At 43.8% G+C, this 24805-nt stretch overlaps 1 protein-coding gene across 2 annotated transcripts in view; it reads left to right on the forward strand.

The window, feature by feature from the left end:
* Positions 1-24805, forward strand: part of REEP1 (receptor accessory protein 1) — a 101188-nt gene that overhangs the window by 48011 nt on the left and 28372 nt on the right. For both annotated transcript variants that reach the window (XM_027624100.1, XM_027624101.1), the window contains exons 3-5: positions 13465-13541; positions 20547-20667; positions 23378-23491. In XM_027624100.1, coding sequence (XP_027479901.1) covers positions 13465-13541; positions 20547-20667; positions 23378-23491 — 312 coding nt within the window. The remainder of the gene's footprint in view (positions 1-13464; positions 13542-20546; positions 20668-23377; positions 23492-24805) is intronic.

A 24805-nucleotide genomic window follows, 5' to 3' on the forward strand; every position in this document is an offset into this window, starting at 1 on the left:
TGTGATGAAAATCAGCCACCTCCCGGTCAGCTGCAAGTGGAACTCAACCCTCACCCCAGGCCCCATTTCCTCAGTTTCCCTGAGCTGCTTGTCTGGGCTTGCATCTGCTAAGCAGGGGATCCAGACAGGGGTGGGTTCTCTGGAGACTGGATCCCTGGTATATTCGAGGGAGTCTCAGAGTGTGAACTCTAAATAGCTGTTAAGTTGCAAGCACAGAACCTCATGATTCTAAATTGGCATGGCGCAGGGATAAAGCATGAGGTGGCCTCTCCCAAAGTCTCTCTCCTGACCCCTTCCAGCCAGCCAAGGGTACAGGGAAGCTGTGCCACGTAAGAAGGCATAATCAGGGTCACCGTGGTTCAGGGTCTGATCCTCCGCTTTGCAGGGACAGAAACTCAATTCTGTCAGCTCATCTGGGAGAGATCAGACCCTGGTAAATTGTTTTGCTTTGACCAAACTCACAGGAGCCTGGTTTATGACTAAAATGGCAATTCATTAATTTGGAATGAAAAATATAACTGACAAGCAGAGCAGCTATTTGTGTTGGCTAGAGAGCACGAGTTTTTCCCAGTAGGGCAAGCTTGAGAGTTAATATTAGAAGGTTTCTTGGTAAAAATTGAACTGAAAGAAAGGAACTGAGTAGTACGAGAAGAGATCTGCCTGCTTTTCCTGCACTTGCTCATGCGCACGCACACACTCACTCTCTCACACATGCTCTCACATGTGCTCTTGCACACACCCTCACACTCACACACACATGCTCTCCAACACTTTCTCACACTCGCATGTGCTCTCACACATTTTCTCACTCACACCCATAACTTGCTCACATGCTCTCTCACACTCACACTCACATATTCTCTCACACATGTTCTATTATACACACACACTTCTCACACTCACATGCTCTCACTCACTCCCATGCACTCTCACATGCTCTCTCATTCATACACACTCACATGTTCTCTCACATTCACATACTCTCTCACACATGTTCTCCCACTCATATACCCCACACACTTCTCATACCCACATGCTCTCTCACCCACTCTCACATAGTCTCACACACACTCTCACACATATTCTCTCACACTCATACGCTCTCGCCCACTCTCACACTCATGCTCACACACTCTCTCACACACTTTCATGTGCACTCTCACACACATTCACACTCACCATTACACTGACCCCTTTCCCTCATTTATACCAATAAACCCATTTGTCCAAGACAGAAACCTGGAACTGCCTTCAACTTCTGCCTCCCCCTCACCACCCAACCCCATACACACACCCAGTTGCTGACTGTGTCCGTCTCTAACCCCCTAATAGTACTTCAAACCAGGTCTCTCCTCCAGTGCTGCCACTCCCTTAAATGCGGTTCTTACCACGTTTTCCCTGGAATGCTACAATAGCCTACTGTATTTGTTTTTTATTGCCACTGTAACAAATTACCATGAACTCAGTGCCTTAAAACAACACAAAGATATTATGTCCCAGTTCTAGAGGTCAGAAGTCTCATGGGTCTCACTGGGCTAAAATCAGGCCGGGACACATTCCTTCTGGAGACTATAGGGGAGAATCCATTTCCTTGTCTTTTCCAGTTCCTAGAGGCCATCTGCATTCCTTGGCTCCTGCCCCTTCCTCCATCTTCAGAGCCAACGGGTAGCATCTCTGACCATTCTTTCATAGTCACATTTCACTTAGATGACAGCCTCTTGGTGACAGCCAAGTTCACATCACAGAAAAGCTCTGGTGAGGAAGGTGCTGCCGATGTCACCACCAGGGACACTGGCTGCCAGCTGTCTGTGCCTTTGGAAGAGTCCCTGCAGATTCAAAATCCTAAATACGAGCATTTGACTTTTCTAAGCCTATGTAACAGGCCTTGTTTTCCACAAAGATCCTCATGCTGGGAGACTCTCCCCAAATTAAAAGGTATTGGATGTTGGTAGTAAAAACAAATAAATATAGATATAGATCTATCTCTATTACAGTTACTTCTTTGGCTGCTCAACACCCACATTCACTCCTTAGCCCATATTTTGGCTTTAAAGAAACTTTCCAATGAGAATTCTATATGATTTATGTACTTGGCAAATCCAATTTTTTTCCAGCTGAGTCCAGCACCAATCCAGTATCTCTGGCAAAGTCCTCTCCTCCTCTGGCTCTGATCTTAATATTCAGCACTCTAAAAATTAAATTGTCAAGTGAACCATCACTGACATACCCCATATACTATATTAGGGAGAGAAAGAGAATACGTAAAAATAAAACTAGTTAAAATATTTAAATCTATACAGAATACAGAAAGGAAGAAAATATGGATAGAAGCTATAGTCCTTAGTCATGCAAGTAGTCATGAGTTCATAGCTGGTATTCATGTCTTTTGTTAAAAGATAAATTTTTTTAAAAGGGTAAAATCCTGACTCTTGTACAAAAATAAAGTTGACACATGTTGAAATTTTACTTAACTCATTAATTAATAAGGGAACCAGTAAGGTGTTTAAAAAAAACAACAACAATTCAAAGGAGACTCCAAAGAACAGATGTATCTGAGAAATCAGGAATGATTAAATATATTTACTAATAGATATTCAGCTGATTTTGGAGGAGGGTGGGGAGATCCATTGGACAAAGTTTATTTGCACCTCTATGGACAAAATCATTTGCATTGCAGTCAGTTTTCTATAACTTACAAAGTTGTAAAATAGCTCAAAGATATTGAAAAACAAGACACCTGTAGAATCAAGATAATTCAGAAGGATGCTCTGGGCAGCACCTAGCATTTTACAGAACATCCATTCCAAACTCTTTCATAATTTTTCCTACTACTTCCCTCTTCTACCATCTAATTCATGTTCCCTTTGTCTTCAGTCAGAGCTTTAGTGAATGGGGTTCCTTAATCAGGGGTGTGGCCTAAATCTTCATTTGTGGGCAATCTGGGACCTTAGTAATCTTGCCTCTGTAAGGTTGTAGTGATGATCCATTGACTTTTACCTCTGAACAAGGCGGTACTTACTCACACAAGTGATCACACTCAGATCCCCCCCACAGAGGATTCTTAACTCCCATCCACCCTCCTTCCTGCCACATTGTGTAGCAGCCACCCTGGTTCCCCTTGATAATCAGGATCAGTCCTTTATTATCTATTTCCTAGAGGCATCGTGGTCCTGAAATGGCCAGGTAGGAGTGTAGTTTCTGCTTTCATGTCATTGGAATCATTTTGTATCCCTGGTGAAAGCACCCATTCCTCAGGTACTAGAAGAATTAAAAAGCAGAACTCAGAGACTTGAAGATAAAAAACAAAAATGTTGTCAATCAGTTAGACCAGTGATTCTCAAACTTCAATGTGCATATAGAATGAATAGAGGATTTTATTAAAATGCAGATGCTGATCCATTATGTCTGGGGTGCGTCCTGAGATTCTACATCTCTAAGAAGCTCCTAGATGATTCCATCTCTCAAAAGCTCCTAGATGATTCCAATCGTGCTGATCCATGAACCACAATTTGAGTTGCAAGAAGCTGGCAATAGGCTTACCCATAAGAAACACCGCTCTCATTTCCTTGGTCCCTGAACCTTTAGGTTCTGGCTAAGCTGCAGAAGCATGTGTTAGTTACTGGTTCATGGAAGAAACTACATCCTCCAGGGCAGTGCATCAGTCACACAGAATGCTGACTCCCCCGCTGGTTCTCTTTCTGAACTCTCCTCAAGCTGTTGCAACACCCTTTAAAGCTGGCTGCCTCAAGGCAGTGGTGGGGGGGGGGGCACAGTAAGGTCAGAGACTCCCCAAAGTGTCAGCCTATTGTCTTGGATTTCTTTTGCTATTAAAGAAGGTCCTTGGTTAGAAGGAGTGTTGGGTGGCATGCATCAAAATGAAAAGGACACTGAGTCCACAACTTATTCTACAGCTGCCAGAAACATGGCAGCAGGAAAAGGAAGTCCGCATGCAGAATAAGTGAATATTCCAGAAGAGATTCTGCTGCCTTTTCTGTGAGGGAAGGGGCCTGGTACGATGAACCTGATCCCAGGAGCTTGGCTGGGGCCATGAGATATGGTACCATCATAGAGATGCTCGTGCCGCTACTGGTAACTTGGTCTGGGCAAGTGGTGGTTTGGGCAGGTAAGCCTTGGTGAGAGGGGTTCCACATTGCCAAGCCCACCTGCTACCTCTCTCCCTTCCACATGGCCACTGGTACATGAGCCCATTGAACATGCACTGTCATCCTGGGGAAAGTGTCTAGCTGACATCCACAGGGCTGGGCGTCTCATCTACTTGATTACAAAAGCCCCTTTTGCCACGGGGACCTTTTGGTGGGCAGAAGCAGAAGCCACCAGTATCTAAATTCCATGGGCCTATTCACATCATTTCCAAATCACTTCAACGCCAGTCTCTCCGTCTTGTCCCTTCCAAGTACCTCACCATCTAGCCAGTCCTTACCTGGTGTTTTAAAATGTCCCTGGGATTTGTTTTAATTGGATATGGTAAGGCATGCAGACACAGAAATGACTGTCATGAAGGAGGAAGTTCTTACAGTCTTCCCAGAAATAGGAGACACAGCATGCCATGGAGGGCCACATGGGGGAACACCCGGGTCTGTCAGGAGTCAGAGGGAGCCACACTCTTTATTGTGGTGTCTGTAGGAAAGTCAAAGCTAGGCAGTGTAAGCAGGTTTAGGATTGGCTACTTTGAATAATTTCAGCGGGCTCTGGGGTGATCAGGGCTGGGGAATATTGGCTCAACCTGTGAGAGCCCCATGAAAGAGGTCATTTAAGAGTATGGGCTCTGGACTGATCAGTTTGCCTATGAAAGGTGTGCTCCAGGGCACATCCTTTGCTATCTCTAAGACTTGGTTAGTCCTGGGAGGGGCAATCTCTCCCCAGCCCGTGAAGCCACAGATGCTAGAGCACCAAGAATACAGAAAATAAGAAAATACAGTTAAGATACCTGGTGACAGTGTAAAGGCATCACCTCAAGACGTTTCTTCCTGGCTAAGTGCACTGTTCAAAGTTCTGCCTGCAGGGGACTGTCGCTTTTGCTACTCTCTCTACCCCTGACTGCACAGTGGTCCACGGTGAGCTCATCCCAGCAGATGGTGCAGAGTCATCTGTAAACCAGGCTCATATTTTTTCTTTCTCAGTCATAGGCAAAGGTAATTCTCTGTGAGGCTGAAGCAGGGCTCAGATGCAAAAGAGAGTATGAAAGACTTAAGAAATATTAGTGTGGCTGGAGAGGTTAGGAGAGATAGGAGAGGGCCCAAAGGGGAGGTGAGGCTAAGGAGGTGACTACACCTACACCTACCTACTACCTCCCCAGCCATGGACAAGACCTTTTGCAGGCTGCTAGGAGCCCTGAGGGCAGAGTCTGATGAGCTGTGGGATCTCAGCCTGCCTCTGGGGTTCATGAAAAGTCTCCAGGCTCTGCCTCCCACCCTCTTGCTGTGGTTTAGGGTCTTGGCTTCTCTCTTATCTCCTCACTCCTGGATCCTGCCCCTGACCAGCTGAGAGGGACTTCCCAGTCATGCTCTGGAGTTGCTCCTGGATATTACTCCTTAAATCAGCCATAGCTTCCTCTCCTGATCCTGGATGCTGGCCTACCCAAGCTCCCCTTCATCTTATAGGAAGCGTTACATAGAATCCCTCAAACTTGGCAAGTTCTATTTCAAACCTTGGAAAAAATAGGCATTATTTGGTTTCTGGGTGGCATGATGGGGAAAACCATTTCCTGGTAATTTATTTATGATTTCCATCTCTGAGTCACATATTCCATTTACCCTGTTAGGCTCAGCAAATCATTCTCAGACCCTTCTTTCTGCATGACAGTATTTAAAGTGAAGGAGTGCAAGATAGAAACTTCTTTAGGTTAACACTTCAAGCCTCCTCTTTAGCATGGCTCCCTCATCTTTGTCCATAGTTTCAACCTCCTTTCTGAGATTTGGTCTTATCTTTTCAGTGACCTGTTAGGTATTCTTTGTGAATGTCCTGAACCCTCAGGCTCCCCTCAGCCTTATGGTGCTCAACCTCTTCTCCCTAAATCACCTCTTTCTTTACACTCTTGCTGGTGGGAGTGACTCCATATAACACTATGCCCCAACTTCAGTAAGCCCCTTTCCTCCTGTGTATACCCAGCCATCCATTCAGCAGGCACTTGTGGGGAACATTTGCCCTGCAAGCTGTCTAATTTTGCCTTTCTTCTCAAAAAGCCACCTAAACCAGTATTTCCCAAAGTATATTCTTCCTCAACATTTAAAAACCATCCTTTCTTTCCCATTCACAATGTCAACATTCTAATTGAGTCATTCAAAACATATTCCTTGAGTACCTACTATGTGCCAATCATTGTTTTAGGTACTAGAGATATGGTGATGTGCAAGAATAACTTGTTTCTACTCTCAGGGAGCTTACAGCCTAGTAAGAAAAGCATAGGAATAAACAGGTACTGTCAAAGCAGAGTAATAAGTGTTATGACAGGGAGCATGTATGAGACACTTTAAGAGGAAGAAAGGAGAAGGTACTTACCCAAACTTTGGACACTTCCTGGAGGAAATGACATTTAGGCTGAGATCTGAGGGCTGAATTCTGGAAGCAAAAGAAGAGGCACTGTTCAGAGAACTGAAAGAGGTTCATTATAACTGGAGTGAAAAATTCAAGAAAGTACTGGTGTGGAGGAGAGCTTTTATGGAGATAATTGTGGTTTTGTTTATGCAAGGACTTGCAAGCCAATTTAAGGAATTTGGGCTCCATCTTAAAAACAATAAGGAACTGCTGAAGACTTTAGGAAGAAGAATCATCAAAGTTGGATTTAAGAAGATCATTCTGAATGGAATATGGAAGACAATTAGTAAGGGGTCAGAGGTTTAGAGACCAAGCTAAAGGCTATAGTTCTATTTTATAGGAGATGTTCATGGTCTGAAGTAAGCAAATGACAGAGAGGATAGAGAGAAGAAGATAGGTTCAACAGGGTGGAAGTGACAGAACTTGGTGATGGATTGGCTGTGGTAGGTGAGGAATGCAGAGAATACATTCTAGAGTTAGAAGAGAATGTCTAGAACAAAGCCTTGTGGAGAATGTCTTGTCTAGAGTTAGAAGAGAATGTCTAGAACAAAGCCTTGTGGAGAATGTCTTGTCTAGAGTTAGAAGAGAATGTCTAGAACAAAGCCTTGTGGAGAATGTCTTGTCTAGAGTTAGAAGAGAATGTCTAGAACAAAGCCTTGTGGAGAATGTCTTGTCTAGAGTTAGAAGAGAATGTCTAGAACAAAAGCTTGTGGAGGAATTGAACCTGAGAAGTAGCCAGAAAGTCAAGAGGGAAACCAGAGCAGTTGTGGTGTTGGGGGAGCTTTTCAGGAAGTGATAGTTTCATATCCATCGGAAAGTCAAGCAAATCAAGTAAAAAAAAAAAAACCACAAAACTTAAAAATGGGTCTTGAAGTATGTTACAAAGTGGGATCCCCAGTGAGAGCAATATTAATGTAATGAATGCAGTGCACTGAGTAAGTGGGAGACGAGAAAGTAAACACTGCATGTATAGATGACTCACTAGACAAGTTTATAGCTAAGAGTTGTGTCAGGGAAAGGGATTTTTTTTTTAAAGATTTTATTTATTTATTTGACAGAGAGAGACACAGCAAGAGAGGAAACACAAGCAGGGGGAGTGGGAGAGGGAGAAGCAGGCTTCCTGCGGAGCAGGGAGCCCGATGCGGGGCTCGATCCCAGGACTCTGGGATCATGACCGGAGCCGAAGGCAGATGCCCAACGACTGAGCCACCCAGGCGCCCCAAGGAAAGGGATTTTTTATTGTTGTTGTCATTGTCCTTTTTTTGTTTTTAAATTTTTAAAGAGATTTATTTATTTATTTGAGAGAGAGAGAGAGAACATGAATGAGGGGGAGGGGAAGTGAGAGAGAATCTTCAAACAGATTCCCCGCTGAGTAGGAAGCCTGACCGTCACGGGGGGCTCGATCTCCTGATCCATGAGATCATGACCTGAGCTGAAACCAAGAGTCGGATGCTCAACCTACTGAGATACTCAGGCTCTCCATCACTGTCCTTTGTTTTTAATTGATGGTATTAGAGCATGGTTTGAATACTAAAAAGAAAAAGACAGTAGAGTAGGAATTCAGGCTCCTGGCTGTGTATCTGGATACCAGTGTTGGGAATTCCTGGATCCTGGGCCCCAACATGCCATGAAATGTACAGTTGGAAGGACCTTCTTTGCCCCCTGCTGGGGAGCCTGTTCTGCTGTAGCATGTGGTCTCTCAGACAGCAGTTGCTTTTGATAGATTAAAACAAGGTGGTTCCCAGGGGACAGTCTTGTTTTTCTGAATAAAGAAGACCTCTAAATAATCTGTTGAGACATATGTTTCAGAGTTACAAAGACAATGGGCATTCACCAGAGCTGCGTTTATTTATTTATTTTTTTAAAAGATTTTATTTATTTATTTGACAGAGAGAGACACAGCAAGAGAGGGAACACAAACAGGGGGAGTGGGAGAGGGAGAAGCAGGCTTCCTGCCAAGCAGGGAGCCCGATGTGGGGCTCGATCCCGGGACGCTGGGATCATGACCTGGACCTGCCTTTATTTTTCAAAGATATTTTTGCTGGGAGTAGAAATCTAGGTTGACTTTTTCTTTTTTCTTTCAGCACTTTAAATATGTTATTCCATTTTCTTTTGGTATTCATCATTTCTGACGAAAAGTCCTATTATCATTCCCCTGTATGTAATATGTTTTTCCCCCCTCTCTCTTAACATTTTCTTTCTTTTTCGGCAATTTTACTGTGATGTGCCTGGCTGTGGTTTTCTTGTATTTATCTTCTTTGGGATTTTCTGAGCTCCCTGGTTCAGTGGATTTGCTATTTTTGATCAATTCTGGAAAATTTCAGTCATTATTTATTCAAATAATTTTTCTGTCCCATTCTCTTTTCCTCTCCTCTGAAATTCCTATTCCATATATGTTAGACTGCTTGATGCTATTCCACAGGTATTGAGCCTCTCCACTTTTTTCCAGTCTAGATTTCTGTCTTACTGACTTTATTGTCTTCAAGTTCACAGATTTTTTTTCTTTTGTAGTATCCAGTCTGCTCTTAATTCTGTTCAATAATTTTAAAAATTTCAAATATTGTATTTTTCAATTTTAGGATATCTTTTGTTCTTTTTAAAGAGTTTCCTTCTTGGGCTCCTGGGTGGCTCAGTTGGTTAAGCATCTGCCTTTGGCTCAGGTCATGATCCCAGGGTCCTGGGATCGGGTCCTGCATTGGGTTCCCTGCTCAGCAGGGGGTCTGCTTCTCCCTCTACCCTTACCCACTGCTTGTGATACCTCATTCTCTCTCAAATAAATAAAATCTTTTTAAAAAAAGTTTCCTTCTTGGGGCACCTGGGTGGCTCAGTCATTGGGTGTCTGCCTTCAGTTCAGGTCATGATCCCAGGGTCCTGGGATCAAGCCCGACATCGGGCTCCCTGCTCCGCGGGAAGCCTGCTTCCCCCTCTCCGACTCCCCCTGCTTGTATTCCCTCTCTTGCTGTGTCTCTCTCTGTCAAATAAATAAATAAAATCTTTTTAAAAAATGTTTTCTTCTTTCTCTTGAAATCCCCCATCTCTTCACTCAATATGTCTACCTTTTCTTGTAGCTTCATTAACATATTTATACTTTTTCAAGAAAAATAATATTGAACCTGCCCCTGTGTTCTTAGGATAAGTGTCTTGTTAAGTGGTGACAAAAGAAAAATTTAGATTTTATATCCAAAGCTTTGTTAATAAGCTGTTATATATCTGTATATCTTTTTTGGTGAGGTGTCTGTTCAGATCTTTTGCCCAACTTTTAATTGGGTTGTTTATTTTTATTACTGAGTTTAAGAGGTTTTTGTATATTTTGGATATTAGTTCTTTATCAGATATATGTATTGGAAATATTTTCTCCCATTCTGTGGCTTGTCTTTTCGTTCTCTTACCAGTGTCTTGCAGAGCCGAAGTTTTTAATTTTAATGAAGTCCAACTTACCAATTTTTTTCTTCCATGGGTCATACTGTTGCTGTTGTATTAAAAAACTTATTCCCAAGCCCAAGGTCACCTAGATTTTCTTCTATGTTATCTTCTAGAAGTTTTATAGTTTTGTATCTTCTTTTAGGTTTATGATCCATTTTAAGTTAACTTTTATGAAGGATGTAAGACCAGTGTCTAGATTCATTCATTCATTTATTCACTCATTTTCTTATTTATTTACTTATTTACTTATCTGTTTATTTATTTCATGTGATGTCCAGTTGTTCTAGCACCATTTGTTGAAAAAACTATTCTTTCTCCATTGAATTACCTTTACTCCTTTGTCAAAGATCAGTTAACTATACTTATGGGGTCTATTTCTGGGCTCTCTGTTCTATTTGTCTTTTTTTTTCAAGATTTATTTATTTATTAGAGAGAGAGAGAGAGAAAGCAGGGGGAGGGGAGGCAAAGGGACAGGGAGAGAGAGAATCTCAAGCAGATTTCCCACTGAGTGTGCGGCCAGACATGGGGCTTAATCTCATGACCTGAGATCATGACCTGAGCCAAAATCAAGAGTCAGACACTTAACTGATTGAGCTACCCTGGCGCCCCCTCTATTTGTCTACTCTAAAAATAGATCTGTTTATCTATTCCTTAAAGCAATAACACTGTCTTGATTATTGTAGCTTTATATTAAGTCTCAAAGGCAGATAGTGTCAAGTCTACAACTTTATTCTTCTTCAGTATTGTGTTGGCTATTCTTGGTCTTTCACCTTTCCATAGAAATTTTAGAATCAGTTTGTTGGCATCCACAAAAGAATTTGCTGGCATTTTGAGGTGGATTGCATTGAGTCTCTAGATTGATCTGGGAAGAAAGAACTGACGTGTTGATAATACTGAGTTTTCTATTCATGAACATGGAATATCTCTCCACTTGTTTAGATCTTCTTTGATTTCTTTCATCATAGTTTATAGTTTTCCTCACATAGACCTTTTACATATTTTGTTATATTCCTGAGTAATTAATTTTTTTTTGCTGCTTATTAAATGGTATTTTATTTTATTTTATTTTTTTAAGATTTTATTTATTTAATTGACAGAGAGAGAGACAGCGAGAGAGGGAACACAAGCAGGGGGAGTGGGAGAGGGAGAAGCAGGCTTCCCACGGAGCAGGGAGCCTGATGCGGGGCTCGATCCCAGGACCCTGGGATCATGACCTGAGCCGAAGGCAGTCGCTTAACCAACTGAGCCACCCAGGTGCCCCTTAAATGGTATTTTAATTTCAAGTTCCAGTGTCCAGATATGTAGGAAAGCAGTTGACTTTTTTTTTTAAGATTTTTATTTGTTTATTTGACAGAGAGAGACACAGTGAGAGAAGGAACACAAGCAGGTGGAGTGGGGGAGGGAGAAGTAGGCCTCGACCCTGGGATCATGACCTGAGGCAAAGGCAGACATTTAACAACTGAGCCACCCAGGCACCCCAACAGTTGACTTTTTTAAGACTTTATTTTTAAGTAATCTCTACACCCAATGTGGGGCTCAAACTCACAACCCTGAGATCAAGAGTCAGATGCTCTACTGACTGAGCCAGCCAGATGCCCCTGACTTTTATATATTAACCTTGTATTCTGCAATCTTGCTACAAGGTCATGTTACATTCTTGTAAACAATGTTGAGTTTTGTTCTAGTATGTAGTTAAATTCTGTAGATCATCTTGACATTGTGGCAGTTAAGTTTTACATTTATTGGGGCAGGAGTATTTCAGTTTTGTCCTTAGTCTTAGAGCTGATCTCTTAGTCCTGGGATGTAATTTTTATTACTAAGATATGGCCTTTAAGATGTTTCAGTGAAAATTCCCAGATGTTTACCAAGCTCCTCCACTTGGCAAGACCTGAACTCTAAACTCTATTTCTACTACAGTGGGAAGAAACTAAATTTCTGCTTAACTTTTTCAGCTTTCCAACTTTTTTTTTTCCTCAGCCACCTTGGAGTATTTCCTGAGTCTGTGCAATTCAGGGGCCAGGCAAAGACTTGAAGGAATTTATATGTGAATTTTGGAGCCTGCCCCCTTAATAACTTCCCTCTCTGGGATTTTTTCCTTTTAATTTCCAGCTTCTCTAGCAGTCTCAGATTTCATTCTCCAGTTCTACAGACGTGAAGACTATGGGTTTCTTTTTGAGTTCTGTCTGTCCTATGATTTGCAGGCTGGGGATTGTCCCCAGCCACATCAACCTGGATCTATCCTGGTGTGGTTTCCTTCCAGTTTCTACCAGCTTTTGATAGCTTCCTAGTGCCTTCAAGGAGTTGTTTTTAAATATTTTGTTCAGAGTGTGTTATCATTGTTGGAGGGAGGGTTAGTCAAATGCCTTACTCCACCATCACCAGAAGCTAGAAGGAGCAGGCTAAGGAATTTGGACTTTATTCTGCAGGCTGGAAGATTTTAAATCAGGGAGTAGTTTGATAAGTTCTTGGTTTGGGGAGATTAGCAAAGGGGTGGTTTATAGGATGAGTTGGTGAGGGGGAAGCCAGGAGACAAAGGAAGCAGTTAGAAGACTTACAGTAGGGACACCTGGGTGGCTCAGTCGTTAAGTGTCCGCCTTCAGCTCGAGTCATGATCCCAGGGTCCTGGGATCGAGCACCCTCTGGGGCTCCCTGCTCAGTGGGGAGTATGCTTCTCCCTCTCCCACTCCCCCCCACCTCGTGCTCTCTCTATCCAAGAGGTCCAAGGCCTCTACTGGGGGAGAGAGGCAGTTGAAATGGAAACGGTTCGGGCACCTGGGTGGCTCAGTTGGTTAGGTGACTGCCTTCGGCTCAGGTCATGATCCTGGAGTTCCGGCATCGAGTCCTGCATCGGGCTCCCTGCTCAGCAGGGAGTCTGCTTCTCCCTCTGACCCTCCCCCCCCCCCATGCTCTCTCTATCTCATTCTCTCTCTCAAATAAATAAATAAAATCTTAAAAAAAAAAGAAATGGAAAAGGTTGGTCACATGGGAGAGATTAAAAAAAAAAAAGATCTAGTTTCTGTGAGGGGATGTGAGACTTTTTCACAGGAAAGCATTCCTAAGTGACCACCATTCCATTCCAGAAGGTCTGGTCTGATTAAAGTTCATTTCAAAGTATATCTCTGTTAAGGCCTGGAGAGTTTACTAACCTAGTATTAGTCTTGGTAAAATGACCTAACTGAATCCTGAGTCACTCCTGGTCTGCTGGTCTCCCTGGCTCACGTGAAGGCTACAGATAGTCACCCAGGATCTACTTTGACTTTGAGCCTGGGTTATTTGTGGAAGCATCCTGTTTGCTTCCAGCCCCAATGTCTGGAGTGGAACTGGAAACAAGCTGTGGAAGGACAGGGAGAAGGGGTTATAAATGCAGGATACACTGCCTGGACATGCCTCAGCATCCACTGTCTGAGCTTCTTGTTCTTGATGTTGGGCAGCCAGCCATTTATCCTTGACCTTTTCTACTAGCTTTGTTGCTTTCTCTTTCAACAGGTCAAATGGATGATGTACTGGATTATATTTGCACTTTTCACCACAGCAGAGACATTCACTGACATTTTCCTTTGTTGGTAAGTACTCCAGGACTTGGGACTTTTCTTTTTTTTTTTTTTAAGATTTATTTATTTATTTTGAGAGAGTGAGAATGAGAGAGAGAGAGAGAGAGAGAGAGCACATGAGGGGGGGAGGGTTAGAGGGAGAAGCAGGCTCCTCGCTGAGCAGGGAGCCCGACGCGGGACTCGATCCCGGGACTCCAGGATCATGACCTGAGCCGAAGGCAGTCGCTTAACCAACTGACCCACCCAGGCGCCCCAGGACTTGGGACTTTTCAAGGGAAGATGTTGCCTAGTATCATTGGAGAGGTGGGAAGGGCCCAGAAGCAGTCTCAACCTTACTTCAGAACAGAGAAGCAAGTGCAGGGATGTTAACTGGGATAGTTTTAATAAATTAATTTATAAAGTTGCTCTTCAAGTAAATATTTGTTCAATGACTTTATAAGAGCAGGTATTGTTCTTATAATGATATAATCATGGACAAAATAAATACAGTTCCTCAATTAATATAGTTGGCAAGGAAGTATTCATATATCAAAAAAAAAAAGGAAACAGTACACACAAGTTTCCCTTTAATAAAACTAGGTTTCTCTCAAACACCATTCACTCTCACCGTAACTCCTATTCACAATTGTGTATACTTTTAACATATTTATGTGTATATATGCATGCATACATATACACATATTTTTTCTTTTTTTAAACAATGGTATTATAGTATACATAACAGTTCTTATTTTGTTTATTAGATTTATTTTTAAAATACTTTCATGTAAGCATAAGTAGATCTACCTATTTTTTTACATGGCCACATGGAATTTCATGGTATAGCTGGACCATAATTTATTTAATCAATCCCCTTTTGATGGAAAATTTTTTTCCTTATAAACAATGCCACTGTTATAGCAATGGAGCAAGTAAAAACTATAAGCTATGTCCATGTATTGATATATTGCATCTTTTAAGGTGAAAGAAGCTGTGAATAATATATAGCAGCTTGTTTCTATTCAAAAGGCCTGAGTTTCTCTGTACACATGTGAATGTATACTAAAAGTAGTTTGGAAATACCCATCCGTTAACCAGAGTTATTTCTGCAAGTTGGAATCATGGGGTTGGTTTTGTATTTGCTGTGTTGTATGAATGTTTTACCGTGATCAGTTATCATCAGAGAGAATAATAAAAATATTTCCATTTAGGAGAAGGCCCTTACCCAAAGAGGATCAATGTGAACTTACCCTCCAGAATATCATAGGCCAGAGATGACACCTGAATACCACTTCTGTGAATCCGGTTTTGGATCAGTGGTTTTAATGCCCTTAATATGTAGTTTTCCCCCCAAAGGAGGCTGGCTTTCATCTCCACTGGGAGAAATAGATGTCTCAGCTATTGTGGCCTCAAGCTATAGGGAAGAAATGTGGTTCACCTAATTTAATATGTTGGTGCCATGCGCCCAGATAAACAACAGACTCAGGATGGGGCTGAGTCTCCAGGAGTCTCCAGGAGTGGAGAAGGAACTCTGCTGAGCCATCCTTTGTCTTCCCCAGGCCGCAGGGGCTGGTACTAGGAGTCAGACCCCATATTGTGCAGAGCTGTGTTGGGGAGGTTCCTGCTCCCCACGTTGATGAGGAAAACAGACCAGGCCCAGTAAGGACTATGTCGTCAGTTAAACATCATGACCAGTCCTCATGTCCTCCAGTCTTCCCTCTGAACAATGTCCTGTGTGTGGCGCTGGGTGGCCTCTTGCTGTGCCCCCATCCCTCCTCGTGAATATCATGGGGGAATAGTGTTAGTCTTACGAGCTCCTTCTCAGGGATATCGGCATTTCTGTCTCACTGCTTTTGGCTAAGTGGAAATCTGGTCTAATGATGGATGTGCCCTCCCTGGTAGCTGGAGTATGTTTTTACTCATGGCCCTGGAACTTTCGAGTTTCATACTTAATAAATGCTTATCAGCTATTTCTGGAGTTGATTTGATTTTGATTTTGATTTTGGGGAAGTGTATGAGCTTTCCATTGCTGCCATAACAAGTTGTCACAAATTTAGGAGCTTTAAAACAACAGAAATGTATTATTTTAGTTTCCATGAGTCAGAAGTCCTGGTAGAATCAACTGAGTCCTCTGCTCAGGGAACCATGAGGCCAAAATCAGGGTGTCAGCCAGCCTGGCTTCTTATCTGGAGACTCTGGGGGAGATGCCACTTCAGGCTCATTTGGATAATAGGCAGAATTCAATTCCTTGTGGCTGTAAGACTGAGGTCCCCATTTCCTTGACATGTGCCTCCCACTTCAGCTTCAAGCCAACAGTGGCATGTCAGATCCTTCTCATGCTTCAGATCTCTGCCTTCTGCTACCAGCCAGAGAAAGAACTCTGCTTCTGCTTTTAAGGGATCATGTTATTAGATTAGGCCTGCTCCCAATAATCCAATATAATTTTCCTATTTTAAAGTCAGCTGATTAATAATCTCAATTACATCTTCAAAATCCCCTTTGCCATGTGAAGGGAACATACTTGTGGGAGTAACATCAGGATGTGAAGGTCATGGGACCAAAATTCTGCCCACCAGCAGAGGGCCTCTGATACCTGGTGTTTGGGTGCAGTCCCCCTCTTCCTGATCCACGTGGAGGCCTCATCTGGCCCATCTTAGTGGGTGCTGTCCAGTGGGTTAATGTATGGGAAGTGAGGGTCTTGTCCATCTTCTGCAAGGAAGAGGTTGGGAACCTTCCCTGCCTGGTTTAGCCCACAGCCTGGTCATGCCCTCAGCCTGCTTTCTCTTTCCCCGCAAACCTGCAGGTATTACAGGTCAAAGTTGTCTTTGGGCAGAGTCTTCCCACTCCTTCCTCCCTCTTGCTCTGGGAATGGCACAGAACAGGCTGACCAGACAGACAGAGCCCTATTCCTCTCCTTCCAGGGACACGGAGACCAGCTCGGCGGCTCTGCACTCTCTTTATGAGAGCGAGAGAGAGATTGAAAGATTGAGACAGAGACAGAGAGAGAGACTGAAGCTTCTGTTATTCCTGGAAGCACCTTCTGGCTTCCTGGGAAGCATCTTTAACTTTGGTTCACTTCCAGGATTGGAGATTGCCCCTCCCCTTTCTATTCCCTCCCTCCTCACTCCTCGCTCACCCCCACTGCCCTCTTTCCCCCACTCCCCCAGGGCAGTTCTCTCTTCATAGTTAACTTTTTAAAAACTTTCTATTGAACATAAACAGCAGTCCTATATGGTCACAGGAGACAGGATGGTGGCTTGTCTACAATATCCATAGGCAATTTCACTTAGTTTTTTAATATTTACAAAACACTATATCACCTGGCAAAATGAAATTGAAACAATACACTAAAAAGTAAGGCCCTCCTCCCCCAGGCCTTCATTCTCTCTCCTCTCCCCAGGGATATGACTGTTAAAAGTTACTTGTGTTTTCTCCCAGAAATTTTCTGCACACATTAATTGCATGTGTTTTGACAATTTCATCACGTGTCCAAACCTCTTAGGAAACAGTTACCCCCTAGGGAGTGTGAAGGCATAACATCAGAAGGGTGGGAGCCTGCACCTCCCCCGTGCACCGTGGGGCTGTGCACCTGTACCTGGGGAGGCTGATACATCCTAGAGGTCAGGACAGTTTCAAGGGCTTATCATTAAGGAATGAGCAGGGTTCTTCTCCACTTCTTGGGTGAAGGCTGGGTGGTGGTAGGTCAGGTGGAAGGTGCCTTGGTAGGTGGTGATAGCATTGGTAGAGCCAAGCAAGCCTAAGGCCTCTGGGAAGTACAGGGTCTGAGTGGCTCAACTGGGAGACCCTTATGATACCTGACAAGGGCCTGGTCCTGGGGTGATGATTCCAGGGACAGTTTGAGATCATCCCCCCAAGTATACTGTTGTGTGTGTGTGTGTGTGTGTGTGTGTGTGTGTGTGTGGTGGGGGAAGTGTGGTGTGGGAAAGGGATTATATTATCAGGTGTGTTTGGGGGGGTGCTAAAGGAGTCCTGTATACCCATATGATTGTATATCTTAGGTGTCTGAAGTCTACTACTGATAATGTTTTTGCTTTTGGAAAAGGAACTAAAGGTCTGGGATGGGAAGAAGACTCTTTGTTGTATACTCTTTTGGATATTTGAATTTTTAAAATGTTATGCAGGTATTACTTATTAAAAAACATCTTTTACATAAGCAATAAAAGTGGTGCCGTGTGATAGATCCCTTGGGATTATGTGTGTATCTTATACTGATGCCTGAGCTTGCTAGATTCATTTGCTTTCCCCCTGGGATTGGTAAATAGTTGTTTTCAAGACAAAATTTCCTTCACTATTAATCACTGGAGGGTTCCAGTGTAGGAGAATCATGCCTCTGTTCCTTCAGCCTCTTCTCTGGGGTGACTGTGAAAATTAAACAGTCTTGACATGACAGTGTCCTGGAGTTGCTGAGGGAATATTTTTTTTCCTTTAAATTTTTTTATTGTTATGTTAATCACCATACATTACATCATTAGTTTTTGATGTAGTGTTCCATGATTCATTGTTTGTGCATAACACCCAGTGCTCCATGCAGAACGTGCCCTCTTTAATACCCATCACCAGGCTAACCCATGCCCCCACCCCCCTCCCCTCTAGAACCCTCAGTCTGTTTCTCAGAGTCCATCATCTCTCATGGTTCGTCTCCCCCTCCGATTTACCCCCCTTCATTCTTCCCCTCCTGCTATCTTCTTTTTTTTTTCCTTAACATATATTGCATTATTTGTCTCAGAAGTACAGATCTGTGATTCAACAGCCTTGCACAGTTCACAGCGCTCACCATAGCACATACCCTCCCCACTGTCTATCACCCAGCCACCCATCCCTCCCACCCCACCCCCACTCCAGCAACCTGCTGAGGGAATATTCAGGAAGAGCCTGCCAGAGGCAGAAGGCAGCCGACCGGGACCTCGATGAGGAAAGCAGAGTGGGTAGAGCTGCTGATTTGGGGTTCTGTGTGAGAGTTGAAGGCTCTGAACTGACTTGCCAGAAATTGCTCTTTATTTTCAGCTGCGTTATGAGTGGGAGGATTTACTTTTCTGAGTCTTCAGGCTAGCACAGGTGTCATTTTCCCTCAGAGCATCATGTGTTAAGGGTACCCGCGATGTTTTAATCAGGTATGGTAAGACACATAGACTCAGAAATGGCTGTCTTGAGGGAAGAAGTTTGTTAAACTCACAGATCCCTAGAAACAGGAGGCACAGCAGGTCAGCCAAGAGGCAGAGGTAGGAAGTGTGGGCAAGAAGCTTTATGGTGGTTTCCATGGAAGGAACAGGCGAGGCAGGGTCAACATGTTAGGGATCAGCTTGTCTGGATAATTTCAGTGGGCTCTGGGGTGTTGGGGCTGTTGCTTGGTGGCCGGTACCTGGCCCTGGGGTGATTAGAGCAGCTGGAGAGTGGCCCAGAGTGTGAGAGCTCATAAAGGAGGTGTTTGGGCCCTGGGCTCTGGATTGGTTGGTTTGCATATGAAAGGCTTGCTTGTGGGCACGTTGTTTCCTATCTTTAGGAATGGCTAACCCAGGGAGGGGCAGTCTCTCCAGAGTCAGGAAAGTCCCATGATGCCAAAGCATCAGAATAAAGAAAATAAAAAACACGGTGTTAGTACACAGCAGGACGGCCAAATATCGTTGCACAGGTTGTACATAGCACAAGGTATCTGGCCAAGGTGGCAGGTGGGGCTGAAATTCAAATGAAGCCCCGTTCACTAGTCCCATGTTCTCAGGACTGCATCCAGGTGAAGGGGCTGGCTTTTTCTTACACATACAAAGGCACCACGTGGGCTGGCAGAGGCCCATTCTGACACTTGTCTCAGGTTGCTGTTCTATGTCATTTGTGATTATTTGATCAATCTCTGTTTTCCTGCTTGGACCATCAGTTCCAAGGATGTGAGACACTCTTATCTGAAAGAGAGAAAAGAGAGCAGGGATCAGGTCTTCTTTATTCACCATTGTGTCCTCAGGGCTCAGCACAAGCTGACACGTGTTGGTGCTGGTAAGTGTTTACATGATGAATAAATGAATAGTACATAGGACTTCTGACTCCAGAATTGTAGGTTACTTGCACCCTGAACTCTTCTCTTGGCACCAAAAAGATCAAGTTCTGTTCACCTGCCTAGAATTGATTAGGGTGAGTAGCATCCTCTTTGCTGGCAAGAGTTGGACTCCTTTCCCTGCCTCTTTTGGGACCAAAAAGACAGCCAAGAAGGGGAGACTTTTTATTCTCAGTCTGGAGATTCTCTGTCAGCTCCTCCTTATTCTAAATCCTCCAGGGGTTTGTGCCTTCTTGGCCACCGGGGAAGAGTGAGTGACTAGGTATAGGGCACAGAAGGCCATGGCCTTCTGAACCTGCAGGCTGTGGCTGGAGCCCCGGCTCCAACCTCAAGTGGAACCCTGCAGGAAGCCCCAGGGGTGCCAGGCATGGCCATAGGGTGATTGCTGGAGAGAAGCTGGATCCCTGGCTTGCTCTGACAAAAAGAGAAAACAAGAACCTGCTTTCAAAAGAAGCCTTGGTTGTGGGGGCGGGGGTGGGGGAGGGACTGTTGCTGGCTAGTTCACTCAGTAGAGCTTGTGACTCTTGATCTCGGGGTTGAGTTTGAGCCCCATGTAGGGTGTAAAGATTTTTTTTTTTTTTAAGATTGCTTTAAAAAATAAAATCTTAGGGCACCTGGGTGGCTCAGTTGGTTAAGCGTCTGCCTTCGGCTCAGGTCATGATCCCGGGGTCTTGGGATCGAGCCCCACATCGGGCTCCCTGCTCAGTGGGGAGTCTGCTTCTCCCTCTGATCCTCCCCCCTCTTGTGCTCTCTCAAATAAATAAAAATCTTTAAAAAAAATAAAAAATAATAATAAAAAAAATCTTAGAAAAAGGAAAAAAAAAAAAAAAGGAGGCCTTGGGCTTTAGCTTTGTGTTTACACTTCACCGGGGGCCCGCAGCTATGTGCGGGCCGGAGAGGTGTCTGTGCTGCTGGGTCTCGGGGCCGTGTTGCCGAGAACCTAACCTAACGTGTATTTTCTCATCTCTCCCCAGGTTTCCATTCTATTATGAACTAAAAATAGCATTTGTAGCCTGGCTGCTATCTCCCTACACAAAAGGCTCCAGCCTCCTATACAGGAAGTTTGTACATCCCACGCTGTCTTCAAAAGAAAAGGTAATTTATGCTGCTCAGCCTTTCACTCCTTCCAGCAAGTAAAAAATTTAAAAAGCGATCAGTAAAAAGGACAGAGTGTTTTATTGTAGGAGACCCTAGAATGTCTCTTATTTGCCTCCAACAATTTGTTCCTTCTAATCTTTTTTTTTAATGTATTTTTCTGACATGTTTAGAAATTGTGGTGAAATCCTCAAAAAGATGTTATGTATCATTACTTGTTGAAAACCATTTCCATAAATTGAAACAAAAGACAACAAAAGATTCACTCATAATTCAACTCCCCAAACTGAATTTCCTTCCTTTCAACATGCTCAGCTCCTGTCCTTTTATAGATTGATTTTTACATGGACTATTAAAAAATACTTTTAAAACATACCATAGGAAAATGGAAGCATAAAGAGATTAAATGACTTGAACTAGTGCCCAGATAGCTACCGATAGACACTGGAAGATAAAAAATGTCTTGTACAGTGTTTGCTTTATTGTTCAGTGATAAATATATGCCTACCAGTGGAATCCCTGCTATTTTGGTAATTATCAGTTGGTAAGTACTAACGAGAGCAGTCATAAAATTTGTTTCATGGCTATTTACCTTTTGTATTTATTTTGCTTCGAACTACTTCACAAACATCTTTGCAAGGAAAATATAGATTTGTCTAATGCCAGAGATGGGAAAAACAAGACAGGGAAAAATTGCAGGAAAGGGTCAGCAATAACTGAGAATTCAAGTAAGAATTACAACTTATATCTCTTGAAAAGAAATTTAATTCAAGCTACTTATAAGATAATGGCACTGTCTGTAAAATGATTTTTTGCTTAACATCTCTGCTGAACTTAATTTGCTGGATTTGCTTTCACTGGATTGTTCTTTTACCTCTGTCTTACTAGTTTGCTTTGATAACTTTGTTTTTTATGCATAAGTCTATAAATCTTTCTTAAAATAAAATTCTAAGTGTACCAAAAAAACCCCCAAATACCAAAAAACGATAGAAACACTTAATATAGGTACAATATTTAAATTCTGAGATCTTAAGTTTGTTTGCACATAACCCATTTGTACTTGATCTTCATAAAGATTCATGAACACCACAGTACATAGAGATTAATTTCTTCTTTTGACTTATTGTCTTAGAATAAGTTGCCAAGAGCAGGATTATTGGGTCCAATATTGTATAATTCATTAATTATATTACATGATCTTCTAAACTGATTGGGATATGATTTTTAACATAAAATAGGAGCACTGTAGATGGCTTTATGTATAAATTTCTATTGTTTCTGAAAGCTGAGTACTTTGGACTTCTTGGGGGAGGTTTTAGGGGAACATATTAATTGGATGAGCAGACTACTATAGACATTTCTGAGAACCCTTTTAGGAACTAGGATACAGCACTGCCTATCTCAGAAGGGTGGGTTTTGAGGAATGGGATCTCTCTCTTGACCTGGTTGTCAAATCCCTACTCTTGGCACTTCCCTTTCCCCAGATGCTGGGCTTACCCTGAAGCCACCAATGTCATTTCCATTGAAGTGAAGGTGACTGACTCTTAGAAGCTGCCAAGAATCCCTACCAGAGTCAGTCAAGGGTCACAATGAAAACTTAGTGTGGTGACTTCCTGGGGAAGTCTTAAACAAGGAATGCACAGGGGTTGACTGTTGCACTTGATACCTCAAAGCAAAGGAAATGCACTGATGTACTGAACTTCAAATGAGATCAAGGCCAAGTGTCATTGTATTACTGAACTCTGAAATGAGCTACCGTGATGTACAAAACAGCTGTTCTTAAAACAGTGACAACAAAGCAACCCAACCCAAACAAACAAAAAGAATAAGCCAGAGTTGATGCAAATTTGAAGTAAACCACTGTTTTGGTCCCTGAAGGAAAGAGACTTCAATCCTCTTTCCAACCTCCCCCCCGACCCTGGGGATATTGTTGGATGACTTCTCATTTCTGCTTTTATTTCATTATCTGTAAAATGATCTCCCTTATCAACAAAAATAGCACTATCTCTTTCTGTGTCCTCATCTCTCCCCTTGATACCTACGTGGGAGGGATTTGGATATAGTATGAAATAGCTACAGAATAGTAGAATTTCAGAGCTGCCAGGGCCTGACCCCCCTTGAGATAGGAAGATGACAGTGGTTCTCACTTATTGAAACCAGCCACTGTGTTAGATGCTTTTCTGGAATGGTCTCAGGTAATCCTCACTGGGCTCCATGAGTTAGGTACTGTCACTGTCCTCATTTTTCAGAAGGCCTAACACTTGCCAAGGCCTGACAGCCAGTTAGTGGCAGGTCTGAGGTTAGATGCTGGATTCTTGGTATTCTCTCCACCTTCAGTTCCTTCAGTGTCTTAGAGGGTGGCTATGTGTAGAATGGCAGGATCGTCCACATCCAGGACCCCTGGCGCCTTCCTGGAAGGTTAGAGGACTTTAGGAACAATCCTAGGGTATTGCTCGAAGAAAACCTTCCCGGATCAGTAAGTTGCTGTTTTTTTGAAATTCCTCTTTCACTTCCCTGCATCTCTTCCATTTCCCTCCCTCCTCCTGTCTACCCTCCCCGCAAACACACACCCCAAAGTGCCTATGACTTTTCAGTCCCAGCGAGAATCCGTGATTGGGCAAGCTGCCAAGCCCAGTGCTCAGAAGGGAGGAAAGAACAGAGCTTTATTTGAACCTTCCAACTCAGTGTGCCTCTGTTTATCCTTCAACAGGAAATTGATGATTGCCTGGTCCAAGCAAAAGACCGAAGTTACGATGCCCTTGTGCACTTTGGGAAGCGGGGCTTGAATGTGGCAGCCACGGCAGCAGTGATGGCCGCTTCCAAGGTACTGTGTGTGTGTGTGTGTGTGTGTGTGTGTGTGCGCGCGCACGCATGCGTGCGGGGGGGGAGGGTGTAGCCTGAGCACCACAGCCGCGTGAGCACCACCACCCCTGCAACCCGCCCTCCCACCCTGCTCATCACCCATGCAACTTGCATAGGACAGGCTCAGGACCAATCAGTGGTTCCTCATCTTTTGGGGGTCCCTTTGAAAATCTGATGGAAAAATTGGTGAATCTTACCCCCAGAAAATTGTGCACACGCACACACGTGCACACACACACATACATGCTCACACTCACAAATGATGTGTGCAATATTAAGAGGTTCCCAGAGCTCCTGAAACTCATGATGGGTCCCAGATTAAGACCTCTGAATTACTTGGAGCTTAAGCCTGGGGGAAAGATGAAACGAAAAGGGAGGGAGTGAGCTCTTCTCTGCAGTTTCCCAGGGTCACTGGGAGAGACCCCTAAACTCAAAATATAGCCAGGTGGGGAGATGACCTGAGTGAGTGGGTGGCTCTGCGCACACGTGGCCCAGCCGACCCAGGGGGAGGAGCCCTGGGTCCCAGAGGAGGTGAGTGGTTTGGACATGGAGGAGGAGGGTGTGTGTAGTAGCAGCAAGGAGAGCTGGAAGAGGTTTGAAGTAAACACTGGTTGCGTGGGACATTGGGATGTAGACCTCACTTCCTTCTCTTTCCATCCAGCCCCCTTCATGTCCTCTGTGGTCCTTCCTAGCTTCCTCTAACATCACCTGCTCCTTGTCGTTGTGCCAGTTTCTCATTGTGGGCTCAGCCCTGAAAAATTACATTGGTAGACACTTCCCCAGAGTAAATCCAGCAGATTCCCTTGTGTTTCCTGTTGACAGTCTTTACCCCCAGTCCAGATGTGGAGGAGGGGGTCTACTTTCAGCTGGGGGTGGAGGAGAGGCAGTTATACTAATGTTTGGGAAGACACACTGGCTGGGAGGTGAGTTGTATGAGCGAAGGGAAGCTGAGCTGTATGAACTAGGTGGTGACTGCGGGTTTTAGGCAAGTGGGGGCAGAGTTGTGAGAGGTTTGGAAGAGGATGTTTGATACCGACCTTGGTGCTCCATGGGCTCTGAGTGGATGGTTGGATGGAGCGTGTCGACAGGCAGCTGGGTCAGGGGGCCGAGCCTGGTTTTCTGTGCCCTGAACCAAGAGAAGCACATTAGGAGCATTTCTGGAAGAAAGACTTACCCCTTGGGGCTGAGCGTTTGTTTGAAAAGTACCATCCACCTGAAGTCAAGGAGTTCTGCAGACGAAGGCTGAGAGAGAGAGAAGGAAACCCAAAGGGAATGA

This window comes from Zalophus californianus, chromosome 8 (genome assembly GCF_009762305.2).
Source record: "Zalophus californianus isolate mZalCal1 chromosome 8, mZalCal1.pri.v2, whole genome shotgun sequence".
NCBI classification, from domain to species: Eukaryota; Metazoa; Chordata; class Mammalia; order Carnivora; family Otariidae; genus Zalophus; species Zalophus californianus.